Source organism: Phytophthora sojae (genome assembly GCF_000149755.1).
Source record: "Phytophthora sojae unplaced genomic scaffold PHYSOscaffold_10, whole genome shotgun sequence".
NCBI classification, from domain to species: domain Eukaryota; phylum Oomycota; class Peronosporomycetes; order Peronosporales; family Peronosporaceae; genus Phytophthora; species Phytophthora sojae.
The window spans coordinates 504314-515026 of NW_009258124.1; the positions used below are offsets into that span (position 1 = coordinate 504314).

Here is a 10713-nt window from a genome sequence, read left to right on the forward strand (position 1 = left end):
GCGTAGGCCCTACGTATTGCCACTCCGTCCAGACGCAGAGCCCGTGACTTGCCGACCGTACCCGGTGCCACGAGCGTTCTACGATGCGTTCCGCAATGAAATTCAGCGACTCATTGACATTGGCGTGCTGAAGCGGGACCCTTCTTCGGAATGGGCCTCGCCGGCCTTCGATATCCCAACGAAGGACGGCTCCGTGCGATTGGTGTGCGACTTCCGCAAGCTGAACAAGATGCTGCGGCGCAACTACTACCCCACCAAGGATCCCAAGGAGATGATGCGGTCGCTTACGAAGCTCAGGTTCAAGTCGGTCTTTGATGTGCCGATGAGTTGCTATGCCTGCTTGCTGGCTGAGCTTAACCGCAGAGCGACGGCCATCACGACGCCGCTCGGCAAGTTTGTATTCCTCCGACTGCCGATGGGAGTATCGACGGCTCCCGATGAGTTCCAAGCGGCCATGGATGACCTACTGGGCGACGTAGACTACGTCCGCGTGTATCTGGATGATATACTGGTGTTTTCAAGCACCTTCGAAGAACACCTTCTGCACCTACGTGAGGTTTTCACTCGCCTGCAGAACGCGGGACCGACGCTGCACCCCAAGAAGTGCAAGGTGTGCGCTGCAAAGATTGAGTACCTCAGCTACCAGCTTACTACTGAGGGTATTGCAGCGATGCCGAAGAAGGTGGAGGCGATCTCGGCAATCGCTCCGCCGAAGACGCGCCGAGAGCTGCGCCGTTTCGTTGGCATGGTGAACTTCTACCGCGACATGATGCCACGACGTGCCGAGATGCTGGCACCGCTGACCCAGCTTACGTCACCAACCCAACCATTTCGCTGGACCCAGCAACATGATGTTGCTTTCGAACGAGTGAAGCAGTGTCTGCGTGAAGCAGTAATGCTGGTGTTCCCCGAGACTGGTGTGCCCTACCATGTTTTCACGGACGCGTCTAAGCTGCAGCTCGGTGCTGTGATCGCGCAGAAGAACAGTCCATTAGCATACTGGTCCAAGAAGTGCAACCAAGCGCAGACGGCTTACCCGGCGAACCGACTGGAGTTACTCAGCATCGTACTGCTCCTGCGAGAGTTTCGGACTCTGCTGCTTGGCCAAGAGCTCCATCTGCACACAGACCACCTGAACCTCACGTACTCGACGTTACGACGTACACATGATGAGATGGAGACTAGAGATCGAGGAGTTCGGGTTTTCACTACGTACCGGGTGAGCAGAACGTCGTTGCTGATGCGCTTACGCGCCTTCCGGTGTACGTGCAAAATGGGTCCGAACTGGAGGAGACTGCGACCAACATCAGGACGGCTTCCGACATGATGGCAGTGGCTGAGTCGGATTTGTTTACGATGGACCTGCGTGTATTGGCAAAAGCACAAAAGGTCGATGGAGCGGAAAAACAGGAAATCGGTGGAGTGCAAGTACTGGTGCACCCACAGACGAAGAAGGTGCTCGTGCCAAAGAGCATCCGTGAGCCGTTGCTCGCCACGTACGACGAATGGCTCATTCATCCTGGAGCCGCGACAATGAAGAACACGATCGCGCGTCTTTCACTGGGATGGAATGGAGAAGGACGTGAAGAAGCTGGTCGATGGATGCACTGAGTGCTTGAAGGCGAAGCACCCAACCGTGCGCTACGGCAAACTGCCGCCCAAGACCGTGGAAGTCTGGCCGTGGTTCGAGATTGCGGTTGATTCGATCGGTCCGTACGGATCGCAGAAGTTCAGGGCACTTTCAATCATTGACACGGCGACCAGGCTGATGGAGTTGCTGCCGGTGATCAACCCCGACAGCGCCGAGGCTGCCTACCTCGTCGACCGCCACTGGCTGTGCCGCTACCCAAAACCGGTTCGATTCATCCACGACGGCGGAAGTGAATTCAAGCGTGAGTTTGCTGAACTACTGGAGAGCTATGGGATCGAGTCCGTGCCGACGACTACGCGCAACCCGCAGGCAAACGCGGTCATCGAGAGGGTGCATCGCGTCATTGGCGAGAAGATGCGGACGCAGGAGATCACGACGAGTGAGGAATGGGAGAGCTTCCTCCACAACACTACCTTCGCAGCACGAGGATCAAATCACTCGATGCTGAAGGCGTCGCCAGCTCAACTCGCGTTTGGCCGCGACATGTTCGTCGACCTGGCGCACAAGACGGACTGGGAGGCTGAACATCTCCGAAAGGTACAACTAGTCCGCCTACACAATGAGCGAGAGAACCGTGGGTGAGTCCAGTGCGACTATCGGCCAGGAGACATGGTACTGCTCCGACGTGTGGTGTAGCGGGATCGGCCAAAATTTGGTTAAGGTTAAGGCCTGATCGAGCTTCCCACCAGCGCCCAGACACCGACTAACGGAGGGGGTCCCCCAACGATCCGTGATCGGCTGAACTTGTTCTCACCTTGTGTACCCGTCGGCGGGCTGGATCTGCTCTCTCGGGGCTCCGAAGATGCAGCACTTAATGAAGATCGAATGTCTTGGCGTGACGCGGGGATAGTTTGTGGAGCAGCGCGGTAGTCTTCGCTCTGCGTCCGAGTATACGCTCCGATCGAGGGTTCTTCGCTTCGATCGGTCGGCCTGGAGTTGATCCAAGGCCTGTAGTTGCCTTTCCGGGTGTGTTCCTTCCTTTCTTGAGTTGCTTGCCGCTTCCTATAGCGGGATCGAGGTTGATCGAGAGGAGAAACGATCGCCGGCCAAGCACTAATATCCGGTCGATCGAGGACTTGCACACAAGAGATAGATCACTAGAGTAGGTCAAGCTGGCCAATGTATTAATCCAGTCTTAACCGTACCGCTAGTTCACTACCCAAAGTGCCGACACTGCCGAGGCCAATGTAGTTCCTGGGACTTGGTGACTTGAGGGGACTTGTGCTCTTCGGTGCAAATTCTGCTCTGATTTAGGTTTAGCTGGTGTCTCTCTACCGCTACCATCTCATCTACCATCCTACAACTCCACAATCACTGGATTCTTGTCCTGACTTCGTCCTCCATGTGCATCCCATCGTGGTCGATCCCCGATCCACGATCAACCCTCGATCGGCGATCGGCGATCAACTCCCGATCGACGACTCGTGCCGGTTGCCGTACGCCGCCGATCCATCACCTTCTGTCCTCGGCCATCCTAGATCTGCGAGATCTGTCGTCGATCGGGGCTTGGGTCGACCCCGAATCACGCCACGGTTCGAGCACGATCATCCCCAATCCGGCTTGCCACATGTCCTGCCTTACGCGCCGCCGTCATCGGGCCACTTGAGATCTCCCGAAGAACTCCCTCCGATCCATAGACCCTCGCGGCCTGTCTCTCGATCGCTGATCCCCCATACTTCCAGTCGATCGGCCCTACCGCCTTTCTCGGAGATCCATTCTTATTCGGCACTTCTCCACATCCTCCCCCTGACCGCAAGTTGTGACGCTCGGCGGCTCACTTCGGACAGTTCGACCTCGGTCATTCTCCAATTCGCCGGCTCAAGCGCAGACCACCCACAGATGAGCACACCGCCGCCCAACCCACCTGCACCTCCGTCCGGTCCGCCAGACGACGACGGTTCGACGCATGGTTCGCCCCGATCGACTCTTTCGACACCTCGATCGACGCGATCGACGGCTTCTCGCCGTGCCGCGGCCTCCCCGGATGCCGTCCGCCGAATTGCCCGCTTGGAAGACGAGCTGGCGTGTGCCTACGCTTCCCGATCGACTATGATCCGCGACCGTGCGCGCCAGGACGACACCGTGCGCGAGCTGACTGCGAAACTGCACGACTTGGAGCGCCACCACTGGGCGCAAGAGGAAGAGATCCGCCGCCTTCAGACGAAAGCTAGCGACCTTCAACAGAGTGCCCAGGGTCAGGGTCCGCAGCTGATCCAAGACCTCCGGGATCAGATAGACCTGCAAGCCGCCGAGATCCAGGATCTGGATCGCCAACTGACACGCGCTTAGGCCAACCTCGCGACTGCTAACGCCGATCGTGATCGGCTGGACCACCAGCTCGATCTCGCCGCGGCGGATATTTCGGATCTCCGATCCCAGGTTTGTGGGCAAGAGCGCGAACTAGACGAGGTGAACCACGAGCTAGATCTTACGCGCGGCAGCCTCGATCGGGTCCAGACTGCCCTTCAGGTGGCCGAAGCGGCCGTGGCCCAGCGAGGTCATGTTGCGGCTGCGGCCACTCCGGCCGTCCCGACCCCGACGCCTCCCACCGGACCCACGCCCGCCTCGGATCAACCGCAAGCTGCCCTCCACCGGGTAAACGAGGAGCTGGATCTGATGCGTACCGCCCGAGATACCGCGAGAGACCAAGCCACCGCTGCCGGGAGAAACGTCGATCAAGCTCATCAAGACCGCGATGTGGCACTCCGAGAGAACGCCGACCTCCGTACGTAAGCTTCCCATACCACCTATCCCGTTCTCGATCGCTGCTCATGCTGTCGCCGTGCTACAGGATCGTGTCTCGAAAGTGCGCAACAGGTGATCCGGGCACAAGACGCCCAATTCCTCGACGTCCAGAATGCCTACGCTATGTTGCGTCACGCCAGCGATCGATCCAGCGAGGATCTCGAGAATGTGGCTGACACGTTGTCTCGCGTAGCTCGGTGGATCGGGCTTCGTCAGTGCGCGCCGATCACGCCTGGCCGTCGCAGCCGCAGTCGCTCAGGATCTCCGGACTCTACCGGGCACATCCACAAGCGTGCCCGATCGGTGCCTCCACCCCGCAGTCGATCTCAGAGTCGGTCGCCCGCCCGGTCTCCCTCGCCGTCCTTCTCGTTACACGGTAACGGTGAGGAACTTCCTGCTGAAGATTAGCCTGCATCCGATCCAAACAAGCAAGAGGGATCGGACCAAGACGGGTCCGGCTCGAATCCTCGATCTTCGCAGGGAAATCAGTCGGGAGATGCGAAGTCGTCTCCAGCTAGATCTACGGCCGACGAAGAAGGATCCGAATCGGAGGGGCCCGATCAAGAGACTGACGAAGAAGAAGACGAGTCGGAGGAATCTGATTAGGAGGCGCTCGCAGCCTTAGCTCGGTCCCGATCGGAGGGCCGTCGCCGTCAATCCGCCTCGCCCGCCCGTACCCACACTTCGCCGGCTCGCTCGCGATCGCGATCGCCCTCCGTCGTGTCAATTCACTCCCAATCGTCCCACGGAACGCATCAGTCCCGTCATGGTCCACCTGGATCGCCGCCGCCCGGTTCTCCACCTGAATCGCCGAGGCGTCGTCCTCTGACCCCGCCGTTGTTCCCGATCGGCACCATGATCCCGGGTTTCAACGCCCCCAGGGCACTCGTTCAGGCTGATACGGACCCCTGGCCTTCGATCTTGCTGAGGCAGCTACAGATCACAGCCATGATCCTGTCGACGCTGACCCACCATCTTCTCCTACCCGAGGGGTGGCTCTTCCCGCTCGCCGTTCGGGGCACTGCACAGCGTGCCGCCGGGATCGGCTATCGAGACGACCTGATCACCGGACCCAACATTACCGCGTTGATGGCCGATCGCCCCTGGCAGGTGCTGCAGAACCCGGCCAACCCGTTGACTTTCGATCTGGCACTCCATCGAGGCGCCGGCACTCGATCGGGTCGGATCGCCACCGCCTACCTTCAACTCGAGGCGCAGCATCGCCAGGCCTTCTGGGAAACCACTCTTTATCTCCCGATCACGGCCGCGCAGCGTCGGGACCCGATCGTTGAGCAATATCATCGCGATCGCAGAGCCCAACGGATCCGTCTCGGTGATTGGTGGCGCCGACTCCTCGACGCGATGTTGCCCATGATGCGAGAGATGTGGGCAGACGTCGATCTGCTGCTGGACCCGTTCTTCTTGCAGATCCCGGTGCGACAGCGGGACGCTGTGACCTGGTAACTCGGTGTGGTGTCTCGCGCTGCGATTGCTGGCGACCCCACCCAGCACCACGGTGAACCGACCGACCTCCGAACGGCTCTGATCGAGGCCGACACCCATGACCCCTGGCGGAACCAGTATCGCGACCACCCCCAGGACCATCACGCTCAACGGATCCCGCGCCTCCGCAACAAGTTCAACCCCAACGTCGGCGCCCAGTACCAGCGATGACATGATCGCCGTCTCTGCGATCGACTTCCGTAAGTAGCGAGCCAGTCGACCATTACACCCTCAGAGTCGGAGTGACCCGGAGGCCGATCTTCCATACGCGTAACGCGACATATTCAGATTAATCCATTCCATCGTAACAATCAGCATTCTTCCTCGATGTCCCACTGTCCCTGTCAATCCATTCGTTGCTAGCTCGATCGGCCAGGATCCGTCCTCATGCACTCGCTCCATAACCATCCTATCTGCACTCACGTACCCACACTCATTCATATACAACCCCTTCCTCCGATCTACGGCCTCCCCGTCGATCCGTCATCCATCTCGCTCACCAAGGCGACCATGTCCGTGATCTTCTCCACTTCGTACTCGTTCGAGTCTCGATCTGAGGCCCAGCTGTCCTCCGGAAGTAAGACTTCGTCGAAATCAAGTCGATCTGTTTTGTCCACCGTGAGCGCGATCTGCGGTCGATCGGGGAAGTCTCTGACCAACTTCAGCTTCGAGACATGCACGATCGGGAACAGGTGATAGTCTGTACCAGCGATCTGAAGTTTCATCGTGTACTCGTTCACCTTCTCCGCAACGCGGAACGGGCCGTGCCACAGGTGAGCCAGCTTCCGGGCATACCCCTCTCTCACACGATCCAGGTACAGCCACACCTGAGATCCAGCCTCGATCGAGTGTGGTCGAACTTCTTCATTGTGTCGATCGGCCCGATCCGCGATCGCCTCGCGTAGGCGAACATTCACCTGACTTCGTGCCTGATCGTAGTGCCTCTGGATCCGATAACGCCACCGTCGAGGATTCCGATCCCGAGTCCGAGTACTACCCAAAGGTATCGTCGCCTCAAGCGTCGATCGAGGATCCCAACCATGCACCAACTTCAGCTTCGAGACATGCACGATCGGGAACAGGTGATAGTCTGTACCAGCGATCTGAAGTTTCATCGTGTACTCGTTCACCTTCTCCGCAACGCGGAACGGGCCGTGCCACAGGTGAGCCAGCTTCCGGGCATACCCCTCTCTCACACGATCCAGGTACAGTCACACCTGAGATCCAGCCTCGATCGAGTGTGGTCGAACTTCTTCATTGTGTCGATCGGCCCGATCCGCGATCGCCTCGCGTAGGCGAACATTCACCTGACTTCGTGCCTGATCGTAGTGCCTCTGGATCCGATAACGCCACCGTCGAGGATTCCGATCCCGAGTCCGAGTACTACCCAAAGGTATCGTCGCCTCAAGCGTCGATCGAGGATCCCAACCATGCACCAACTTCAGCTTCGAGACATGCACGATCGGGAACAGGTGATAGTCTGTACCAGCGATCTGAAGTTTCATCGTGTACTCGTTCACCTTCTCCGCAACGCGGAACGGGCCGTGCCACAGGTGAGCCAGCTTCCGGGCATACCCCTCTCTCACACGATCCAGGTACAGTCACACCTGAGATCCAGCCTCGATCGAGTGTGGTCGAACTTCTTCATTGTGTCGATCGGCCCGATCCGCGATCGCCTCGCGTAGGCGAACATTCACCTGACTTCGTGCCTGATCGTAGTGCCTCTGGATCCGATAACGCCACCGTCGAGGATTCCGATCCCGAGTCCGAGTACTACCCAAAGGTATCGTCGCCTCAAGCGTCGATCGAGGATCCCAACCATGCACCAACTTCAGCTTCGAGACATGCACGATCGGGAACAGGTGATAGTCTGTACCAGCGATCTGAAGTTTCATCGTGTACTCGTTCACCTTCTCCGCAACGCGGAACGGGCCGTGCCACAGGTGAGCCAGCTTCCGGGCATACCCCTCTCTCACACGATCCAGGTACAGCCACACCTGAGATCCAGCCTCGATCGAGTGTGGTCGAACTTCTTGCCCGATCCGCGATCGCCTCGCGTAGGCGAACATTCACCTGACTTCGTGCCTGATCGTAGTGCCTCTGGATCCGATAACGCCACCGTCGAGGATTCCGATCCCGAGTCCGAGTACTACCCAAAGGTATCGTCGCCTCAAGCGTCGATCGAGGATCCCAACCATGCACCAACTTCAGCTTCGAGACATGCACGATCGGGAACAGGTGATAGTCTGTACCAGCGATCTGAAGTTTCATCGTGTACTCGTTCACCTTCTCCGCAACGCGGAACGGGCCGTGCCACAGGTGAGCCAGCTTCCGGGCATACCCCTCTCTCACACGATCCAGGTACAGCCACACCTGAGATCCAGCCTCGATCGAGTGTGGTCGAACTTCTTCATTGTGTCGATCGGCCCGATCCGCGATCGCCTCGCGTAGGCGAACATTCACCTGACTTCGTGCCTGATCGTAGTGCCTCTGGATCCGATAACGCCACCGTCGAGGATTCCGATCCCGAGTCCGAGTACTACCCAAAGGTATCGTCGCCTCAAGCGTCGATCGAGGATCCCAACCATGCACCAACTTCAGCTTCGAGACATGCACGATCGGGAACAGGTGATAGTCTGTACCAGCGATCTGAAGTTTCATCGTGTACTCGTTCACCTTCTCCGCAACGCGGAACGGGCCGTGCCACAGGTGAGCCAGCTTCCGGGCATACCCCTCTCTCACACGATCCAGGTACAGCCACACCTGAGATCCAGCCTCGATCGAGTGTGGTCGAACTTCTTCATTGTGTCGATCGGCCCGATCCGCGATCGCCTCGCGTAGGCGAACATTCACCTGACTTCGTGCCTGATCGTAGTGCCTCTGGATCCGATAACGCCACCGTCGAGGATTCCGATCCCGAGTCCGAGTACTACCCAAAGGTATCGTCGCCTCAAGCGTCGATCGAGGATCCCAACCATGCACCAACTTCAGCTTCGAGACATGCACGATCGGGAACAGGTGATAGTCTGTACCAGCGATCTGAAGTTTCATCGTGTACTCGTTCACCTTCTCCGCAACGCGGAACGGGCCGTGCCACAGGTGAGCCAGCTTCCGGGCATACCCCTCTCTCACACGATCCAGGTACAGCCACACCTGAGATCCAGCCTCGATCGAGTGTGGTCGAACTTCTTCATTGTGTCGATCGGCCCGATCCGCGATCGCCTCGCGTAGGCGAACATTCACCTGACTTCGTGCCTGATCGTAGTGCCTCCGGATCCGATAACGCCACCGTCGAGGATTCCGATCCCGAGTCCGAGTACTACCCAAAGGTATCGTCGCCTCAAGCGTCGATCGAGGATCCCAACCATGCACCAACTTCAGCTTCGAGACATGCACGATCGGGAACAGGTGATAGTCTGTACCAGCGATCTGAAGTTTCATCGTGTACTCGTTCACCTTCTCCGCAACGCGGAACGGGCCGTGCCACAGGTGAGCCAGCTTCCGGGCATACCCCTCTCTCACACGATCCAGGTACAGCCACACCTGAGATCCAGCCTCGATCGAGTGTGGTCGAACTTCTTCATTGTGTCGATCGGCCCGATCCGCGATCGCCTCGCGTAGGCGAACATTCACCTGACTTCGTGCCTGATCGTAGTGCCTCTGGATCCGATAACGCCACCGTCGAGGATTCCGATCCCGAGTCCGAGTACTACCCAAAGGTATCGTCGCCTCAAGCGTCGATCGAGGATCCCAACCATGCACCAACTTCAGCTTCGAGACATGCACGATCGGGAACAGGTGATAGTCTGTACCAGCGATCTGAAGTTTCATCGTGTACTCGTTCACCTTCTCCGCAACGCGGAACGGGCCGTGCCACAGGTGAGCCAGCTTCCGGGCATACCCCTCTCTCACACGATCCAGGTACAGTCACACCTGAGATCCAGCCTCGATCGAGTGTGGTCGAACTTCTTCATTGTGTCGATCGGCCCGATCCGCGATCGCCTCGCGTAGGCGAACATTCACCTGACTTCGTGCCTGATCGTAGTGCCTCTGGATCCGATAACGCCACCGTCGAGGATTCCGATCCCGAGTCCGAGTACTACCCAAAGGTATCGTCGCCTCAAGCGTCGATCGAGGATCCCAACCATGCACCAACTTCAGCTTCGAGACATGCACGATCGGGAACAGGTGATAGTCTGTACCAGCGATCTGAAGTTTCATCGTGTACTCGTTCACCTTCTCCGCAACGCGGAACGGGCCGTGCCACAGGTGAGCCAGCTTCCGGGCATACCCCTCTCTCACACGATCCAGGTACAGCCACACCTGAGATCCAGCCTCGATCGAGTGTGGTCGAACTTCTTCATTGTGTCGATCGGCCCGATCCGCGATCGCCTCGCGTAGGCGAACATTCACCTGACTTCGTGCCTGATCGTAGTGCCTCTGGATCCGATAACGCCACCGTCGAGGATTCCGATCCCGAGTCCGAGTACTACCCAAAGGTATCGTCGCCTCAAGCGTCGATCGAGGATCCCAACCATGCACCAACTTCAGCTTCGAGACATGCACGATCGGGAACAGGTGATAGTCTGTACCAGCGATCTGAAGTTTCATCGTGTACTCGTTCACCTTCTCCGCAACGCGGAACGGGCCGTGCCACAGGTGAGCCAGCTTCCGGGCATACCCCTCTCTCACACGATCCAGGTACAGCCACACCTGAGATCCAGCCTGGTCGAACTTCTTCATTGTGTCGATCGGCCCGATCCGCGATCGCCTCGCGTAGGCGAACATTCACCTGACTTCGTGCCTGATCGAGT

The 10713-nt window shown here is 58.4% G+C and overlaps 3 protein-coding genes across 3 annotated transcripts; all 3 read left to right on the top strand.

Moving 5' to 3' along the window:
• Positions 1 to 31: 31 nt before the first annotated feature.
• Positions 32 to 319, top strand: PHYSODRAFT_380844 (hypothetical protein; the record flags this gene model as incomplete). The annotated part of the gene is made up of 1 exon (XM_009537081.1): positions 32 to 319. A coding segment is annotated over one exon (288 nt), but the record flags the coding sequence as incomplete, so codon positions are not given.
• A 1221-nt stretch (positions 320 to 1540) lies between these two features.
• On the top strand, positions 1541 to 2233 carry PHYSODRAFT_524555 (hypothetical protein; the record flags this gene model as incomplete). The annotated part of the gene is made up of 2 exons (XM_009537082.1): positions 1541 to 1896; positions 1981 to 2233. Coding segments are annotated over 2 exons (609 nt in total), but the record flags the coding sequence as incomplete, so codon positions are not given.
• A 3018-nt stretch (positions 2234 to 5251) lies between these two features.
• On the top strand, positions 5252 to 6070 carry PHYSODRAFT_339180 (hypothetical protein; the record flags this gene model as incomplete). The annotated part of the gene is made up of 2 exons (XM_009537083.1): positions 5252 to 5830; positions 5906 to 6070. The coding sequence occupies 2 exons, from the start codon at positions 5252 to 5254 to the stop codon at positions 6068 to 6070; spliced, it is 744 nt and encodes a 247-aa protein (XP_009535378.1).
• Positions 6071 to 10713: the final 4643 nt, after the last annotated feature.